This window comes from Molothrus aeneus, chromosome 12 (assembly GCF_037042795.1).
Source record: "Molothrus aeneus isolate 106 chromosome 12, BPBGC_Maene_1.0, whole genome shotgun sequence".
NCBI classification, from domain to species: Eukaryota; Metazoa; Chordata; class Aves; order Passeriformes; family Icteridae; genus Molothrus; species Molothrus aeneus.
In genome coordinates, this window is record NC_089657.1 from 13389034 (window position 1) to 13410711 (window position 21678).

Below are 21678 nucleotides of genomic sequence, written 5' to 3' on the forward strand. Positions count from 1 at the left end.
AATAAGGTATCTGTTATGCATTTGGATAAGATGTTATTATTTTTCAGAAACTGTCCTTTGCAATGCGTTGTTTTGTTGTGTGGTGGTTTTCTAATAGTTTATTATTTCACTCAGGGACAATTTCTAATGTTTTTACAACTTCCTTTGTTGTTTCTCAACATGGAACCATCTTGTTTACTCCACAATATGTCTATTGCATATTTAAGCACTCCAAAATTATTTAATACTTTACAAATATTTTATTATTAAATTCTTTGAAATCCATGTAAATATGCACCTACCTTTTCCATGTCTGTTTGAGCTATAGAGCCTGATATAATGTCAGGCACAAAATATCTCAAAGTGCAAACTATCACCTAGTTTTGGATTCTAAACAATAAGCTGGGAAAAAAATCTTGTATTATTTATGGTATCTTTATCTTTTTGTCATCAAATAAGTGGAATGACTGAGAGTCATTTTTAAGTCCTATTTAATTATTGGGTTTTTTTATGTGAGACAGTTTTGACCACATAAGGCTTAGCAACACAAAAACTACTCCCTTCATCAGAGCTATTGTGGTGCAGGATGAAGCCTGATGCTTTCTTCAGAAGGTTTTTAGAATTAGTGGTGGAAGATGATGTGTGCATGGAGACAACCAAGGCAGAGGAAGGCAGTAGGAAATGGTGCTTCCTGGAGGCCAAGCTGGAGCAGAAGGGGAGGAGATGCTGGGAAGCTGCTGGGAGGCCAAGCTGAAAGGGGAGCAGGATGATGATTGCTGGGAGGCCGAAGTTCATCCAAACTCAAAGCACCAGGGAAAGCTGAAGGGCTTGGTTTGCAGCCAAGCCCTGACAAACTGAACTGTGGAGGGCAGTCTGTGAACATCATCAAAAACCAGACTCCCTCTGACTCCCTGACACACACCTTCCTTCTGCAGGACTAATGAAGTAGCAGCAGGAGCAAGGAGGAAACTCAAAAAGGATATAAATTGAGTGTAAACATAAAAAAATATAGACACTGGTGGCTGGAAGTTCATTGCCTTTTCAGGATTCTTCAGAGGGGATGTTGGAGGGAAAGAGGTTATCTGTAAATTAGCATTGAGACAATCATCCTGCATCCCAAACTTTACAGGAGAGCAGCTGATGTTCTGCCAACACTGTGACAAAGGCTCCCACAGAAATCTGCTCACTTACCCCAGGATTAGCTTTGTGTACCAGGAGCAAAGCTCAAGGGAGGTACTTGAGAATCCATCTGTAACTTTTTAGAAAAACCAAAACACCCTAAAACAAACCTCTCATAAGCCTGGAGGAAGGTAACCCCTGGGCATGCAAATTTACACTTGCTGGACAGGGAGGTGCCTTGTTCCTGAGGAATGCAAGGAGTAAAGTGACAGCATAAAGGAGAGGCTTAGGTGGAAAAGGGTGAGGCAGGGCACAGCTCAGCCCTGTCTGATATCTGGAGAATCCTCCCTGTGACTTTTAGAAAATACCTGACACCTACTGATGCCTGGCTCATTGTATTATCAAAAGAAAAATAGAAAAAAGAAAAAAAAAAAAGAAAACTGAGTAGTACTACTTTTAGCCTCAGGAAGTTTCAGCAGCCTGCAGAAACAAGGCAAGAATCATCACAGAGGAAACTCTGCTGGTGGCAGAGCTTTTATGAATTCCTATGAGCCTTCAACTTTCTTCCAGCATCTCCTAGCACAGCCACTGCTCTGACAAATAATTCTGAATTCCAACAGTATGGGAAGCATGTGAAGATTGAAATCTGACCACAGTAATGTTAAAATAATGAAGCAGTGAGAGTATTTTTATAACTCCCTAACCATTTTTTAGTTTTATAGGGTTTTCTTGCTATTTGAGTACTACCCATGACTGAAACGAAAAATAGGAACAGTATGGATTTGTAAGCACTTTTACAAATCTTAAGGGAAGATCCAGGACTTGTCAAGTTCTCAGGAAAAGCTTTACTTCTCACAGCTGAGGTCCTAGTTCAGAGCAGCACAGCCAGGTTACCTTTCCACCTCAGCCAAAAGGCTGTGGTTTCAAGCTGGCAATTAAGGAACCCTAAGAGGCTCAAAGTCCAGACAAAGAGCCAGAAATTGGGACATTTATCTGAATATCCTGTGACCGGATTCTATTAGGATATATAAGACTTTCTGCTTCCACTTGTGACTTGAACACAACACATTCAAGCCTTGATCATGTTTTAATTGCAGGCTTGATTCTGGCTACTACCTCAAAAGGTTAACAAAAAAAAAAATTGTTTCTACATTTCTCAGCATTGTGAGAAGGCTGATCTCAGACATGGGCAAAGCTTCTATCATGATTTCCAAAGTCGTTTCCCCCTCCCAAACTGCAATCCTGCCATAGCAGAATGGGTACAAGCTGTCCTGCTGCCAGACACAGAATACTTTGGAGACATTGAAGATAAATATAATGGCACCCACAGCAAAGTGAACTCATGAGTTCTCTGTCCAGTCCCCCCCTCCAGGGGGAGGGATCTGACCCAAGCCAACATTTCCTGCCTACAGAACACACTGAGCACCAGCCACTCCCTGTCTGCTGCTGGCACCAGGGCATTTGTGTCCATACAAGGTCTATGACTATATGGAATCTCATTAGTCAAACCAGGCCTGGGACACTGAATGAGCAAACACTGACATTTTATCAAACCACATCATTTGGAAATAAGTCTTGGATCTCTTATTTACTGAGTCATAACAACAAGAATAGTGATAATCTCTACAAACTGTTTGTGCTATCCTGTGATTAGCAAATTACTTTGAATTGCTGAAAATGAGTCATGTTACTTGAAGTCAAATAATACATCAGAAGGACCCCATAATGAATAAAAATCTCTAGCCTTTCAACACCATATCTACTGGATGATTCAGAAATCAAATGTTTACTGTAATGCTCCAGAATAGTTCTCATGTTTTTATTTTCCTAAGATCACTACTTTAACCATGTTTTTGCTGTTTAACCACGTGGTGATAATCTACAGGTTTAGAAAAGGACAAAAAAATTTCTGTGTCCAAAAGACTAAATGCACATATCTTTATGTGTTTGAAATTGAGTAGTACCATGGTGTTCTGCAGTTGCAAGTTCAAAGAAAATAACAGTGGTGGATTTGCAACCTGATTTAGTTTGTGTCTTTTACTGAACAATTTAAAAAAAACAGTAACAGCAAAAAACAGATTTTAAACTTTTCCATGAAGAGTATTTGCAAAAGCAGATTTGCGTGCCCGCTTTTTTCATTTTTGGATCAAAAATGTATTTTTATTAAATATATGTGTAGAAGAGAACACAGTTGCATCTCGGTTCAGCAAAATAGGAGTTAGCATTAGAGCTATAAACAGGCATTCTTGGAATCTCCTGAACTGGAGGTTTAAACCACATCAGGAATAGAAAGCAATCTCAGACTAACAACACTGAGATTTCCCAGTATACTGAAATATAAATTTTCTTCTCTTTCGTATTCTCCTACTTTTTATGTCTTAAGTAAAAAGAAACACCATCTTTCAAGATGTGTTCAGTAGATTACAAATACCTCACTTGAAAGTCAGTTTCTAAAACTATGGATTAACACTGGTTGTAATCTGAACATTTTCAAATTTACTTACATTTATTTCATAAGAACATTTTATTGCCACAATTTTGAAACATGGCCAAGAAGTGTTAACTATACCTCTCATCAATAACGTGTATTGTGGAAATAAGTTTCCCCCAGTATTGGGGAAAATAATTTATCTTTTGCTTTATTTATTGTGTAGAAATTCATGCCCATGAACTGGAAAACAGCTAATGCCATCCAAGAGGCCAAGCAATCAGGGTTGGAATGATAGCTGTCTATTTACTTGTCTTACTAGATTTCAGGAAAAATAAGAAATCACCATTTTCAGAATTGCTACATAAGCCTGCCTAAGTGCCAGCAGAAATGGTTGCTTAGGGCTGATCTGGTGTATTAAGAGGTGTTTTCATATTGCTGAAAATTAGCCAACAGCTTATTTTCTTCATTAGAAAAAGATGAAATCACCTCTTTAAAGCCACAAAATAAAAAGAACAATATATTGACCAACTTATGACCAAATACAAAACTAATAAGTGTTTTTAATTGATACTTCAAGAAAAAACTCCAAAGAAATAACGCTTTTAAAAAATGTTAAGACTGATAAAATTAGAAGGCACTGACACACTTTTAAAGTTTTTTAATAAAATTTCAGCATTGCCCAAGACCTGTGTGCCAAGTCACGATCATAAGTGAACTTCTCTGGGTGAGTTATTAACTCCTGGAAATAGTGTAAGTGCTGACATGACTTTCACAATAAAAGTACAAATGGACCATACTTCACATAAACTGCTATCCAGATGCCTCAACAAGTAGTCTATTATAATTTATATACTGATGATTAGCAGGATTTAGCTGTCAATACAGTCTTAAGGCATATTTTAGAAGTATAAATTGTGAGTTTTGAGGGAAATCAATTTAATGGGCACCAAATGTAATCCTCTTTAATGTAATAGCTTTGAAATAAATCAGGAAGGTTTCTGAAAGGGAGATATCTGATTATACATTAAACTAAGAATTTATCATACAAAACAGCTTATCTTGTTAATAAGTAGCCTGATGGGTGCAAATTCAGCTGGGGCTTCTGCCTGGAAGGCGTTGAGCACTGCTGAGGGCTCACTGGGGTCTGTGGGGGTTATGGGATGCCCAGCTCAGGATGAGAACGTGAAGCCCCTTCCAGAATGGAGAACACAAAACCCTGAAAGCTCTGCTCAAAGGAAGGACTCTTGGCAGGACTTGCCAGAGATTGTGCTGTTCTACAGAGGCAAACCCTCCTTGACTTTCAAGGCCAGGGTTTTTTAGCTGTTGAGGCACATACCAAAGGCAGGCTGATCCTGGTGGGCTTTCCAGAAGCACTTATTTCACACTGCAATCAGTAAATGTTGGGCTGTAATTCTGAAGTCTCTACCATATTCCCAGATATAGGAATATGATATATTCATGTTATATCATGATATATCATATATGAGATATATACGTCAAAATAACTTTGAAATACCACTTTCCAAATGTAGATGATTTATAAATGCCTTTTATAAATGGCAAATTTTATCCTGGAATATCTGCTATAATACATTTATAAAACAGACTTAATTTCCTAATTAGGGCAAATTCAATCAATACTTAATTTTTCTGCTGTTTTACAAAAAGAGTGCTGGAGCATAATTTCCAGAATTACTACATCTTCTCAGCAGATCTATAATGGAGGCAAACATTATCTTCTCCGTTGTCTCACAGCACAGGGCTGATATGCCCTACACTAAGGGAAAAGCCCTCCTTACTTTTATTTAAAATAAAAGGAAATCAAAACCACACATTAGAGTTGCAGTAAATTATAACAATTTCCAATAAATAATATTTAAACAGATTTAGTTTATATTCTTATATAGATTTTTTGTCTTAAAATGGCACAAATACCCACAAAAGGCAAAAAGATAAGGGTCTCACACAAGTTTCCCTGCTTTATTCTGCTTTAAAGTGCAGATAGAAAGCATCTATAGGGATGGAAGGTCTGACTCTTGCATGTGTACAGACACTTTTATATTGGGTTGACTTCACAACTAAGACTCCTTTAATTCAATGAGTTTAGATTGTAGTGCTGATCATGCTCATATCCACAAATCAGAATTTTGAGTTTCCATGGAAACACTATATGTCCCTGTTTTCCTTTTAGACAAGGCTATGCCTGTTTAACAAGTTTGCTGAGGACAACATGTTTTGTTTGAGTTACAATAACTGGAGCCAATACTTCCTAATTACATTACCAGAAGAAACATTTACAGAAAAGCTTCTACCATGGGAAACCATTGTTCAGCCCATCTCTGAAAACCAGGAAATACCAGCATTGCCATTGCTTAAAATGTGTTAACTGGTCTTCTATGTATAAAATAATCTCTTTTTAAAAAATGACAGCATTGCTCATGATTTATGATATTCATATATAAGGAAATTACCACATGGAATCTGAACTTCTGTGACACTTCCATCAGAGAACATGTGCCCATGAAGACAAGGTAGGTCCAGGGTCTGAAGAACTGAAGGCTTAGGGCTGTTCCTGGTCTAAAGATACCCTATAAATAGGAGTTAAAATCAAACAGATTCTGTTCTTCAGAGCAATTTTTTCCCCCATAAGTTTAGCCTAATGAGAACTCTAGAAACCCAAGTTTGACAGGTGTCATCATCTGTCCAAAAATGTGTAAAACATTTTGAATCTTTGAGTGGTGTATTTTGTTCACCATTTCATAATATTCTTATATAGAATATCAGAAAGGATGTGCTGTATTCATACTTGCAGTTCAAATCCTGTGTGGATGGAAGGGTGATACATTTCCCTAAGATTTTAGGAGAAGGACCAGGTCCAAAGTCCTAATTAGGAGTATTTAAAGAGATGCCTTAGCAAGAGTGCTGAGACAGTACAATGAAGAGGACTGTAGATAGATGGGCTTTTTACTTTTTTAGCTTAAATCTGCATTATGATGCAACTGAAACATTGCTCTACATTATGAATTTCACCCAAGTTCCATTTAGATAAAGTATTATAGAAAATCAAGCATCTGATCAAGCACCTTCCACTTCTTTCTCAAAACTTTGTTACATTTTCAATGTAACGAAGTCTGCAGAAGTTCTAAAACAGGTATCTCTTTACTCCAAAGCTAAGAAAGCAACAATATGTAAAAGTATGACCAGCTGATGTCATATAGAAAAGCAGAGTGTTCACTTTCCAAGGATAAGCCTGTAATACAATTGCTTGAAATACAAATATTAACTTAAGTGCTATGTTTGATCACACCTCCAAATCACCACAAACTATAAATTACAGACTGCTCTGCTCTTTCTTCTTTCTAACAGGTTCATAGAAAAGAAGCTTGGAGCAGCAACTCATGAAAACCCTTTAAGATCTTAATGACACCAAAAAAACTCAAGGTATGGAAATTATTATTTCACTAAAGTTAGGCACATGATGATAACTTCACCTTCTAAAAGTCAGCCCACTCCCCCCACAGAGCACTTTAAGAAGGGAGAAGTCAGTAATGCTGTTCTTTGACCCATCTGCTCTAACTCTGCTGAAATACAGAGACAGAGAGGAAATGGACACTGTCATTTTGAAAAAGGAAAAAGATAAAAAGTCTCAGCCAAAATATGAGTAACCAAGCTTAGCCCTGCCATTATATTCCAAAATAACAGACTACAGAAGGAAATAAAAGCAAATAAAGATGAAAACACACCCTTTTTGCTTAAGACAGCTATAGCTTTATAGTCAGAGAAAGCTCAGAGAGGTTGGGACTTTTGAGATCCCACCATAAATTAAAGAATAGTAAAACAGAAGTGCTTTTGGGTTAGAAGGCATTGTATTAAATGATAATATGTATTACACCTCTATACTTCAGCATCACCCAGTGTTGACACAGAAGTCAGATATAAACTTTGAAGACAAAAAAATGAAATCAACATTTAAATGTTGTCTGAACTTTAGGATTAATAATATACTTTTATGCTGTGCTTTTAAAAATTTTATTTTCTCACCGATGTTCCAGCTGTTGTCTTAAATTTGTTATCCTCTCAACTAATGCATGGGCTTGAGACAAAGTTCATCCCTCAGCACTTCAGGGGGCAGTGAAACAGAAGCCATGGTTAAAAGCTTAATAACTTTAGGTAGTACAAACAAAAACGAGGCATAGCTCAGTTACGACTGCCAGGACTTCATAATTTATACCAAACCTAAAATATTGTCCTCCCTACTTAGCAGATAGCCTGTCAGCCATTTGGTATGATCCTCCTAAAAGATGTGTTAAAACTCAGTAAATAATTTTCCTTTTCACTAAATCAAGGAGAGACAATTATACACTGGACATACTTCATAAATTGTAATCAATATTGAAAAAAAAACTCTATTAATGAGCAAAGAAACCATAGAATGAGGATCTTTAGGATCTTTGGGGATTCTCAGCATGAAAACAGGAAACCAAAACAGGACATACAGCAGGACATATAACCAAAACAGACATGATAATACAGAACAGGTAAAGAGTCTAAGAATAGTAAAAACATGATGTTCCTCAATGATTTCAATCTTAAGTATCCCATACTTGTCACTTGGTTATCCCCATCATATTGCTTCAATACTGCTCATATAAGTTGCACACCTATATATACAGGGTTTTATTAAAGTTTCTTTTTATGTTTCATAGCTACACTTTTGGGGGCTATTCTTTTTTTTTTGTTCTTTTTTTTCCTTTTTATTTAAATGTCTATTGTTTAACTCCTGAATACATTTCCTCCCAGGGTATCTGAAATCTGTACTCATTGTCCCAGTGTTTCTCTCCCACATTACACTTTTAGAATCAAGTTCCATGACTTTTAAGAGTTATGTTTACGTCAGAGGGATCAAGAGGTTTAAATTTCAGTACCTATTAAATGAATTTAATTATCCAACCAGTTCCATTTGGATACACTGTTACTGTTCTTCACTAATCTATAACAGATTTTCCAGTATTGTAATTCTCATTAATAAAATGCCCTCTGAAAGAGTATTTTCTTTTTATTTTTTTAAACAAAAGTCTTCTCAGTACACTATTTTACTATTATTTTACAAATTCTAAACAGAAGCATCATTACCCTGTATACTAGCTAAGTTTCCCAGGGATTTATCCTGTCTGAAAACAGCAGAACTAACTAAACTTGACTCATGAGAAGTCTATCCATACACCTCACTTACCCTGTTACTTCATTTAAAACATTCTGTGGAGAAAAAAGTGTATTTTAAAAACATCCTTGGTGTTTAAAACCTGCTGACAGACTAAAAAGAAGAGGGTGAGGAAAGGATAACAGCGTGCTATGGGATCTCTATGATGTTTTCAGAGCTCTGTTGGTGCCTGCAGCTGCAGCAGTTCAAGCAGCAGGGATGGCAGAAGTGCAGAGAGAAGAAGGAAACTGGAACAGCAGCAAACTGCACTGCCTTGTAACATTTATCTGCTGTGGAAATGAGGAGCAGTGGCAGCAGGTAAAGGCATCTGCCTCATTCTGTTCACTGGAGCCATTTGGGAAAATTGACAACATCCCTGCTGTGCTTGTGAGAGCAGCAAACAGGGACAGTGTGGGTGCTGCCCATGGATCCTGCCCAGAGCCCTGCTGGCCACAGCTGCTGCACACTGCAGAGGGACAGGCTGGGAACAGGGACCTTTTAAAGGAGTTGGTCCTTGACACTTCACCTGCTGCAAGGCAACTGAGATCCATTCAGGAGTTACAGTTTCCTTTTCCCTTGCAGGGAAACATCATCCAGTGGAAATGTTCCATCCCAGCTTGAATCCAAAGCCACCGAGCACATCAGTCCCAATCCAATGGAACACTTACATTTCACTGATGATTAAATGCTTATCAGCTGCATAATTCTCATGTCAGGTTATTTAGGACCTTGCTAAATTAATGAAAAACAAAAAACGTCTCCTGTGGATATTTCCAAAGTGTTGCAAGAATTAGAGAGGTTTAACTATTTGACTTTTTACTGCAGCAAATATCATCCCCACTTCTGCAAGCTTCTGTGTTCAAGTGACTGCTAGGGCAAAAAGAGTCCTGTGAGCCCATAAACACAGGAGTTCCCAACATTAACAGTGAGTTTTACTGAACTACTACAATTTGCCTTAAAAGCACAAAAGGAATCAATGAAGTATGAGTTCTCCTTTGTAGCACAATTGGTGAGCAGCAGCATAAGAAGCATTTACTGCACTTTAAAATATTTCTTCATACACTGTGAACATTTCAAAACCTTTTTACAGATGTTGTTCAAAAAATCCTTCCAATTCTTACAAAAGCTGCCCTAGTAAATCAACCACTCAGAATGCACAGGAGATTTATATCCTGGTCTTAAGTTTGAGTCCAGGGTGAGCCATGACCACGAACAGAAATTCTCATTAAATATAAAAAGGAAACAAAATCACTAAGCAAAAGCTTAGAAAACACTTTGATGAAGAATAAGCTATCTAGAAAAATAGCAAGTGACCTTGCTATTGTTTTAGAGAGGACAAAAAGCATCTAAAATGTCAAGATGAAACAAAAAGTACACCTGTACTTATTTTTGCATGTGTTTTTTCTTGCCAGTTTTATTTCTTTCATTTCTCTTAGCTTGATGTCAAGCAATATTATTTTCTATTTGCAGTAATGGCGCAGTGAGTTCATTAATTTACTTTTACTGGAGATACATTCTATCTATGGATGCTCAGCATGTATAACAGGTGGTTGACATTAGTCAGGAAATGATTGAAAATTGAATCTGCACCCCCTGTTGCTATTTGTAATGGAACAAATACTCTGCTGACACTTAATCTGCCCCTTGCTGCAACTTCATCTAACTTGCAATTAAGGTAAAGAGGCCCAGCATCTTTATTCCCTGTGCTTCCCCTCATTCTGAAGGCCTTGCATCCATCCTGGTCATTTTTCTACCAAAGCACACTTAAAGGCTGGTGTTTCAGCATTTTTCAGCTAAACCCTTCTCACCTTCATATATTTCTTCTCATTTAGTTATGGGAAAAGACTACAAGCCATATTAATTTCTAAGAGCATGATATTAGAGTTATAATACCATAACAAACCAATGACTGCACTACCCAGTGGATTGAAAGGGGAAAGGGAAAGGGAAAGGGAAAAGGAAAGGGGAAAGGGAAAGGGGAAAGGGAAAGGGGAAAGGGGAAAGGGAAAGGGGAAAGGGAAAGGGGAAAGGGAAAGGGGAAAGGGAAAGGGGAAAGGGAAGGGAAAGGGGAAGGGAAAAAACTGCAAAGGACTGACCCAAACAGTTGTTCACAGATTATGAATAGAGCTGGTGACAAAGACCTGGATATGAATATTGAGAGATTTTTCCTGTCCAGATCAGAAGAGCAATGTGAGGAAAAGCAGAGTTCAGACCTACACAGAGAAGGTGCTCAGCCTGGCTGTCCTGGTGCCCAGGACACAGCAGCTCCCTGCCCCTGCCAGGCTGCCCAGCCACCCCATCCCCAGCTGCATCTCAAACTCTGGCCTCTCCTAGAGGTGTCAGAGGAAGGTGTAAAAATTCCCATAAATAATAATTATGGAAAAAAACTGCCCACAGGGAAAGGTTTTTCTCCATAAGTTGTGTCATTAGTGGTTGATTAAAGCCCTCAAGAGTGAAAGTTTATATCCCTTCTAAATTATTTTTTTTTTCCCCATGAGGTAACTATGGCTCAAGATTATATATGAATCCTACTAATCTTCTGGCCCAAGGATAACTTTCAACAATGCATTTCATAGATTAATTACTCACTGTATAAACAAGTACCAGATGTATCTAAGTAAGGTAAAACAAGCCACTGGAAAGGAAAAACTGGGCTCATCCCCTGTACAAAATCACAACTATCTGCCTGGTTTCTTGTTTCTAGAGCTGCACAACATTTCTTCCCACCTGAAAGGGACACCATCAAATAATACCAAACTCATAGCATTTCAGACACAAAGAAATCATGGTGTCTCCTTATGCTGTGTCATAACCAGCATTTGACATTGTTAAAATCTATCCCCTTATCCTGAAGAACAAAGGATGTCTGAAGAAATCCAAAAGCCTACCTCTCTGGAAAATATGGCCTGATTTTTAAGGTTTAAATCTTCCTTGAGCCAAATTCAGTTTGTATCCATTGGCTTATACTTCTGTTGTGAAAAGCAAGCAGAAATGGGATCCAGGGCCTTCCTCTAAGTTTTGTCAACTTTTGAAAACCTAGTACTCTGCCAGGAAATATTTGAGAGAGTCCTGAGCTCTCAGAGTACAAGGAATGCCCTTGTAGAATAAAAAGCATGAGGAACTGCCAGGTTTCTTTTGCCCTGTCACCTTTGCATGTTGTTCTGACTCATGGGAAAGGGCACAACCTCTCTCCATCATGTACTACTGTATTTTTTCAAGTGCCAGTCAAAGGGGAAGAATTTTAACAATAAAGGTATGGGCTGTTTCACCAACAAATACAATTTTTTTCTTTGTCCTGAACCAAAACGAAGAGGGGTTTGCATTTACCCAAAGTTTCATTTAGGGCCATGAGAGAAAGCACATGCCATTTCCCTGAAAGTATCTCAGTTCTAATTCCTTCCCACTCAAAAGCATAAGGAAAATAAATCTAATAAAGAGAATGTATAGGAATTGTCTGCTGTGGCCTTGGGAACATTTTTTAATATAATTGTGTCTGCCTGGACTCAATATACAATGCAATGGAATCCAAATCCTGTAACTTTTAAATATCTGAAATATTTAAATTGTTTCCTTTCTGCTAGAGTTTAATTACCATAATGTTCTTCTGTAAAAGAGATGATTCTTACACATAGAGCTCCTTTAAAGCAGATGGCAGTAATTGCTGCAACAAAGAGTTTGCTGGCAAAGCAGAGACAGAGCTGCCCCCTCAGCCAGCAGGATCAGATATTAGCTCATGGGGCTCGCTTGCTCTCTGCAATGGGAAACATACCTTGCTACAACAAGGCACAGGCTAATTTAAGAGGCTGCAATAACACTTGCTGTACCACATCAGACAACTGAAAAGAATCCTGCTGGTGGTTCAAAAGGCCAGAAGTAAGAGTAGGTTTCATGGTTATCCTGTTTCTGGCAAATCTCTACCTGTGACACGACTATAATTTTCACCACATCAGACTTCTCTGTCACAACCAAAGTTTCATTCCTAATAAATGGGAATAGGACATGGATTATAGGTTGGGGAAACTTCTGTTTACAAAATATGTTCATTCAGAGTTCTCAATATAAGGAAAAAATAGCCACATCTACATGAAAAGCAAATTGACAGATTTAATCATATGTTTCCAAATCTGAACCCAGCATGAAGATTTTTTTAAAAAGTAGTAACTTCTTATACTGTGATTCCAAGTAAATAAAACAACCTCTGCATTATTGCTGGAACTGAACCTCCCACAGGGCTTAACTTTCTGTGACCTTGTCCTGTGAACATCTCTGTAATATGGTGTGTACTAAAAATAATACAATTATAGCTGCAAAGACTTACCTAAAATAGGAAAGCAGTTAAGAGACATTCTTTAAGCCCACTGTTACATGAAATGAACTGCAGTGGGAACTTCTATACCCATCTGGTCAGCAAATATTAGTTAAGATGGAAAAATAACTAAAAAAAGAAACCCTTAGAATTCATAAACTAAATAAAATTATAGATACCAAAGAGAATTTAAGAGCACCTTATCACACAAAAACCAATAATATAATAGCTATTACCTCCTGCAACATTAATCAAAAGTCATGAAAAGAGCTGCCACTGATACAAGGGATGAGTTAATGCAAGGAGAGTGGGATGTCAGCTCAAGAAAAAGTACCTGACCTAACTTTATCCTTTGTAAGAGTATCCATAGCTAACATGGGTACAACTTCTGAGGAAGATGCTATTTTATAACAGACCTTTTTGCATTTAATTGTCTGCACTAAAATGATTCATGGGTATTTTTTAAGACAGGTCTTAGAAATAGCAAATAAATATATCATGCTACAAAAGTTAAAAAAGTTTTTTGCATTAACCTGGCATTAATCCAAAGTACAGTACACTTGATCTTTAAGCTTCTCTCCCCTTTTTTGTGAAGTTGGGGTTAACCAGGATGACTGTGGTACAGGTTATCTATGTCTGTAGTGTTCCCCCACAGTAAATCCCAAGCTTCACCTCACATCAGGACAAGGTGCCATCCATCAAGAATGTCAAGGATAGCAAGGGCTGCTACTCACAGCAGGAATCCTGGGATCCCCAAGATGAGCAATCATTATTTACTTTACAGAATGAGGATTTTCTTATGTTCCCCTTCACTGTTCCCATGTACCCACTGCTCCTTTTGGGATCTTGGCTGGTGTCAGAAACAACTGAGCAAGGCACAGCACACTGAAGGGCACAGCCCTGCCCCTGAGCCAGGGGGACACAGAGCTCAGCACAGGCTTTGGGAAACCAAAAGTACCTATGGAAAAGGTGGGGTTACTCTCTTCATAGTGACAGAACAAGAGGGGAGGGACCCAAGCTGCTCCAAGGAAAACTCTCACTGGATGCAAAAAAAAGTTATTGATTCTGAGTTACACATTGGAAAAGCTTGCCTTGAAAAGTGATAGAATCTGTTGCTGGAAATATGGAAGTCTCAACTTGACAGGATCCTGGACAACTTCTGGTAAAGACCCTGATTTCAACACCAGTTTGGATCTTATGATCTGATTTTTTTTAGTACTCCTTCTAGATAATTGCCTACATCATATAAATTTTGACCTGGAAAGTGAGCATTATGTGATCTTTTCAAAAGCACCTAAAAGCAGAATTTGTACCCAAGAAAGCTGGATTATAGGTCTGAAATGTTTTGATTGCACAACTTCCCTCTCCATAGGACAGCTCATAGATGGAGGGATCATATGGCCTGGAAAGACTCAATTATACATGAGATCTCTCATGCCTTTCAACACCTCTGAGTTCCATCACAGTCACAAGTCATTAATCCTTTCATTGGTGTAGATGGCACAGTATGAGTTCTACTGAAGAAATAACAAAGAAACAAGCCAAGGCACCACACATAAAGTACAATTTTAGTATCATCTGCTACGTCTTTCCAATATCTTTGAAAATAAATTAACTTGTTCAATGTTCATGGTGACTATACCAGGATGTGTGCCATTTTTATGGAAGGAGCCACTGGTCCCGCATTCCCAAGCCATAAAATCCTGTCAGCACAACTAATGGATGTCAGATGAGTAAGCTTAAAAGAGCAAACAAGGGCACTGCCAAAACCATGTCATCAACCCACAGGACTATTTGTAGTGATATTATACACTCCACTGCCTCCAGTCACAGCCCAGGATAATGAGAATCCATGTTCAGATCTTGCAAAAATTGACACAGCCTGGCTAATAACGCACCAGAATTCAGAATCTATACTGGATATTAAAAAGGCAGCTTTATTTTTTGTGCTTTGCTTTTGATGGAGATTAAACAAACTGAAGAGGTGAGCTTATCAGGTCATTATTTGTACATTACAGCTGTTCAGTCAGAGCTGGACAGACACTGCTTGCATGGCTTGTTGTCTGATTAAGAGGCAGAATAAGTCTGGGAGAAATATAAAGGGGGGAGGGGGGAGAATGTGATTAAGAAAAAAACCAAAGGCTGATAGAGTAATTGAGTAGAAATAGTTGCACTTCTAGACAAGTCACAGACACCACCTAAAACATCCTCAAGGAAGGAAACTGGATGAGCACGTTACAGATTTGAAGTGGGAATCAGAACAGTGTCTGTCACTGTTCTTCATCAGAAACCTGGACTGAATCTTCCACCAGAGGAAGAACAAGCAGAGCAGAATGAAAGGTGAGATCCTGAAGCATTCAGATTAATAATGCAATTTTTCTGTTTGCAAAGCATTTCCTTGCCAAGCAAGAGTTTATTTTACCTCTACACTGGAAGCTGTGTTTCTGAAGCCATCTGTGGCAGAACAGTGTCATGAACTGAAAGTATTGTTTACCTTGCATGCAGGAATGCTGGATTCTGTCAAGTGAATTTTATGATGCAGAATTCAGTATTGCAGAAGATTGTGTATAATTTTAATATAAATATTTCATTCCTGAGAGAAAATTAATGAGTAATTTGTTCCTTAAACTTTAGTCTCAAAATACAACTTTCATTTATATATTTACCATATTTCTTACTATAATAATACATTATTTCATCAATATGGTATTCCCTGTTAGTAATTCAAATTTGATCTCTGTAAGTCAATACACAGCAATTAATTTATTTTTAAAAGGTTTCAAGTAGCAACTAACCAAAATGTTTTCATTTTGAAACAGTAAATAGTAAAAATTATTTGAAGCATCTCAAAAACAATGTTAGAAAAGGATTCATCATTCTAACTTTCTTTAGTCAAAGAAAATCTAATTATTCTATACTGAGTGTTTTTAATGTTTTATTAAATACATACAAGCATAGCTTTAAGTACCCTGTTTTCAAAGTTAAGATCATTAGCAAGACATAAAAGGGAATTTGTTTTTTTAGTTAAAAACCTCCTGAACATCAGGGAGTAGCAGATAATTATAAATATGAATATTGCTAAGTACTCCTCTTAACTAATTTATATTTTCAGAAGCTTATTGACAAATGTCTGGTGTCAGTGTAGAAACCTGTATCTATGGGAAGTACAGGGGCATTCAGAGAAGGGAATTAAAGCAAAAAGAATAAATGGATATTTTAAAGGAGAAACTTACAGAATCTGAATTGCTGAAAAAGTACTGCTAATAGTTTTTATAGCTATGTCTTTGAAGCTTTTAATTCTTTTAATGGTACATTGACTCAATTCATCTAGGCAGTGATATTAGTAAAACCAATGAAAAATAGAAGTTCTGCTTATAATTCTTCTGACACAAGATGTCTTAAAGTTGTTCCTAACACAGAAAGAGAGACATTTCAATGTAATAATTTTAGAAGAAGCTGTCACATTCCCTTCAAACATCACTGCTCTGCTGATGGCAAATCCTCTTGAAAACCATTTGTACTTAAGAAGAAACCATGGGAAGTACTTCATTTTAAGATCATGGTAGCATTATCTTCATTCTGCATTATAGAAGTATTTCAATACTATCTGTAATTTACTTATGTATTGTAAAAGAAATGCACTCTGTGGTATCTACATTATTGTTTATTATGGGACTGTATACCTTCTGGCTGTGTTTATGGCCTGTGTATTGCCTAAAGACAAACATTTTAAACTAATTTTACATCCTCTTTCACTTGTGATACAGGTAACTTGCTTTTGATTTGGAGTGTCACCTTGTTGGCACACACAGCTCACAGCTGCCCTGAAAAATGCCTCTGCCACAAAGCCTCAAAGACTGCAGACTGCAAGAACAGAGGATTTACTGAAATTCCTGCCCGTTTACCTCCTGAAATTCAGATACTACAGTTGCAGAACAACCGTATCTGGAGAATCAACCAAAACGCATTCACTGCAACGCCCTTACTCAAAATCTTGGACTTGTCTAATAATTCTATCTCAAGTGTGGCACTTGGTGCTTTCCAAAAACTGAGGTATCTACAGGTTTTAAACCTAACCAGAAATTTGATTCACTATATAGAAAACAAGACTTTCAGTTTCCTCCCACACCTAAAGGAACTGGACTTGTCATCCAACAGCATTATTCGATTGCCTGAGAGATTTGGAAACAGCACAGGGAATATAACATTGCTCTCTGTGAGGCATAACAAACTTCAGAAAATGGAAAGAATTCTGCTGGAGTCACTTCCAAACCTGAAAGTGGTTCTCTTCAAAGATAATCCCTGGCAATGCAATTGTAATATCTTTGGCATGAAACTGTGGCTGGAGAGTTTTCTATACAGAGGTAAGGAATTTTTCTCATTACATGGAGTGTACATGAGAACATTTGAGCACAATCTAACTGATCTTCACTTCTATGGCTTAAAAATTTACCCCACACTGTAGGTCACTTTCTCAAATAAACACACTTAGCTATATTCTCATGCATAGGTCAGAATACAAACTAGAATCAGAGAGGGACTTTGTATTAGTATATGCCCAGAGAAAGAGCAAGGATGCACACACACCCATAGAGCAGGTACAGGTGTGTTCTGTAGTGTGTCAATTCAGATATAGACATTTCTAAATATAAAACAAGTATACTTGTGCGCATACACTTGTTTTAATTCTACCAATATATTTTTGCTGGAAACCAAACTGTTTTAAGGCTTTTTACCTGTTGCATGATGGCAAACATCAAGACAGATATCAGTACTGAGCAAACTTTAGAGAACCTAGGATTCTACTTTTTCTATCAATTTTGACTTAGTAGTTCTTTAATATTTTACGAATACCTAGTGTGACTTCCTGATTTGTGGTAAACCAGAAGAGGAACTCAATTCATTGGCAATTTCCTGATAGAAATGTGCCATGGCATCACACAGGGAAAAGTGAAGTTTATAAATAGTAGTGGCAGTATTGGTCACACCTGCTTTTAAATAGATTCATGAGTTATGCTGTGAAAAAGATAACATGATTTAATTCTAAAGGAATTAAGTGTAAGAAGAAATTAATTTATTTCTCCCAGGAGGTATGTTCAGACTGAGAACTCAGAACAGCAGGACAATTTTCTTTTTTTCTAAATCAGGCTTTGATGCTTGCATGTGACCAAAGTAGCGATTGCCTGTCTCTGTAGCAGAGTGGTGTGGAGCTTGTTGCAGCACAGGAGCTGTGGAGGTGGCCCCTGTGGCCTGAGACTGAGGGACTGCCTTTTGCAGGGATCAGAGCTCTGCAGGCCAACTGGAAACCCATCCTGGCCATGCAGGGACACAATTACTACTGCAGAGGTCTTCCAGTGAAGTAATTTTTCGAAAAGACAAAAGGCAAATTTCTCTCAGCAATAAAATCTTCATATTTTGAATAGATAAAATATTACTTTATCACAGGGCTTTAGTCTATTATGCTGGAAATTCAGCAGGGATTGCCTTCTCTGTGCAGAAGAATGAAATTATCCAACATAAACGCATCAGATTATCTTAATTACTCTGCCAGCAGCATAAATATTATCATTGATTTCCAAAAACAATGTTGTCTAGAAATTCAGTGATGTCCTTCCATCTTTCTGAACACTGTAGAGATTAAGTAAATGAAGTGACATGGAACATACAAATTAATTTTAGCAACAAGCTTTAAGGGAAGCCCAAGTGTTATGTTCTCTTCTGTGTTTGTATTTCTCTAAAATTACTTGTCTGAATCACATGAAGAAAAATTAGTTACATTACACAATAATGTTTCCCACTACTTATATGACACACATGGGATGAAACTTCACAGGGGCTCTGCAGATATTTCTTGTCTGTCATAACAAAGCAATGTAAGTCCAGAATATTTGAGTATTTTTTAGCTAAATCCATCCTGGGCAATTGACATTTCATGAATACTCACAGGAAATTATAGAGAATGCTTCAGTTCAAGAGGAACTCCGGAACACCAGGGTTCTGTGCCAAGCACACATATTCAGTTACTTAAAACCACAAAAGGATAAGAGTTGAAGGATTTGGAGGTTTATCTTCATCCATATTCAATCTAACACATTGAAGATGTCTGGAACCATGCTTCAGGTTTCACCATTAAAGACCAAGAGACCTGCTATGCTCAAATCTGTCCTGGAATATCAACATTATTTGTGGAGTAGTCTCCAGATTTCAGTTTGGCTCCATCTGTATTCACTACTTTCTCAAAGTCTTTTCAGGATGAAAATTTCTGTGCCTGGCTTTAGCTGAAAGGTGAATTATTTTGGCTAGAGAAGAGAAAGAAAATTCAGTTGATTTGATTAGTTAATTTTTAAAAAATATGTCAACATTGATTTTGGCCTTGTGGACTCCTTGACACACCACACCCCTAAAGCCCTGTGTCCTGACTGGGCTACGTTTGGTGTACTCTCTTCTACACAGTGAGGAACAAGCATGTGATTTACCAGGACTGTGGATTCCTAATTCTCTCCCCATTGTACTAACAACCTCCTTGGGGAAGTTGGCTCTCAGCAATCATGAAATTTAGCATTTGAGCAGGGTAATAGATTGATTAAACTCCTTTATACTTGTGTATATTCTCTTACCACAAGCCTTGCTTCAAAAAATCCCTCATGGGTACATACAACTTAATGAACTTTCTCTTTGCCCTGTTACAGTTAACATATGATGTCAGAACAATGACAATTTCATGCAATATTTCAATCAAGTGGGAAATATTTTTTAAATACCTTGTTTTCCTTTCACACCATAAAAATTAGCAGTGGTCAGAAGTTGAACAAAATGAATTTGCAGTTAACAAGACTTTGTTTATCTATGACAGTTCTTATTTTTCTACCACCACGGGTTTTTTTACACGTACATCCATAAAAATGCAGATAACCTAATTCCTGATGACCTGCTTTTTGAAAATGCTCTCTTATGTGAGTTTTGCAGCATAATAATCTCACCACTGACCTAACTGAACAAAACATACATACATCTTTAAAACATACATCAATCTTTAAAGCAGGAAGTTGAAACTGATGGTAAATTTACCTCATGTTTACATTAATTTTACATTAAAGTGATTCAGCAGCTGTGAAATGTAGCCACATTTCTCTTCACAGAGAAAAGCAAGGCACAATTCTTCCCAAGAATATTTCTGGGATTCACATGCTCTGAACCTCAGAGAAAGGAAAACCAATTCTTATCATTTGCTGTGCCTGTGTTTGTGCTGAAGTAGAATGCACTATGGAGACGGTTTACCCAAAGTGATGGCATTTTGTTTCCTTGATGTTTTGTTTTTCTGTCAGGGCCAAATGTGTGTGTCGGGACTGTTGGCCAACAGTCACGAGATTCTGTGCAATTGTGTGCAGAGCTGAGTGCTTGGCAGATTCAGTTTAGATGCACTGTAACATAGTGTAATGTAATATAGAATAATATAGTATAATAAAGTAATTAATTAGCCTTTTGATAAGATAGATTCATGATATAGAAATGAATTCCTCCTCATCTTGCGGGGAGGAGAGGGTCGTCCTGATTCGATAACCAAATACCGAGACCATTGTTTTGTTGTTTCAGGAGGAATCAGCGACGGCATTATCTGCTCAGCGCCAGGCGTTCGGAAGGGGAAGGACCTCCTGAAGGTTCCCTACGAGCTCTTTGGGGCCTGTGCTCTGAGGGCAGCCCCGGTGCCGCCGGCCAGCAGCCATCAGTGGCCCGGCTCGGAGCAGCGGGGCTGGCCCAAGCACGGCCCTCACGGCGAGCCGGGCGACGGCGGCCGCGGCGGCTGCGAGCCCAAGGCCCGGCCCAGGCCCGTCAGCCTGCGGCACGCCATCGCCACCGTGGTGATCACGGGCGTGGTGTGCGGCGTGGTGTGCCTGATGATGCTGGCAGCCGCCGTCTATGGCTGTGCCTACGCCGCCATCACGGCCAGGTACCACAAGGAGCAGCTGGGCCCCGTCAGGCAGCACGGGACGCCTGAGGAAAAGGAGCCATTCGAGAGCTCCATGGCTTGAGGTGCCTCTGTCAATGGCTTCTTGAAAATAAAGCTCTCACTGCAGTTGAAAAGCCTGGAATCTCAATAGCATTGTTTTAATACTAATTACTGGAGTTATATTCTATTTTTTTTTAATATACTTTTTAAAAATGCAAGTCTATATATTGTTTGGAATATCCACTAAGACTTTATATAGAACAACAGAATGTGTTTACTTTGTGTGTATATATTCCAAAGCCACTATTTAGGGCTGAGTGTTTGAGATCATGAAACCTTGATACAGTGAGATTAAAGTATTTCACTATCCTTTACTAACTCTTGATGCAGTATTATACCAAAACATGACCTATGATACACATACAGTCAGTGGCTGACAGGAGTGATGTTCTGCAAAGAAAAACAGAAAATAGCCATCTATCTTAGTTCAATTAGTTACATTTGTACTACCTTAGAGAGTACAAATTACTATTCAATTCAAGATGTATACAACTGACAAGCATTTTCAAACCAGCTACTCTGTGCACTGCCATTGATAACATAAATGTGTTAAAAGCATTTCCAAAAATGTGTTTTCAACTTTCCAGTTTGCCCCAGAAAGTAGCAAATAAACATTATCTTCATTTCCTAACTTA

General features: G+C 38.0%; 2 protein-coding genes across 4 annotated transcripts in view; one reads left to right on the forward strand and one right to left on the reverse strand.

Annotated features, from left to right (window-relative positions):
* CACNA2D3 (calcium voltage-gated channel auxiliary subunit alpha2delta 3) overlaps positions 1-21678 on the reverse strand; it is a 388352-nt gene that overhangs the window by 47683 nt on the left and 318991 nt on the right. The gene's annotated exons all lie outside the window — the stretch shown is intronic.
* On the forward strand, positions 566-21065 carry LRTM1 (leucine rich repeats and transmembrane domains 1). Its single transcript, XM_066557981.1, has 4 exons — positions 566-653; positions 16803-17098; positions 17171-17399; positions 20629-21065. The coding sequence occupies exons 1-4, from the start codon at positions 566-568 to the stop codon at positions 21063-21065; spliced, it is 1050 nt and encodes a 349-aa protein (XP_066414078.1).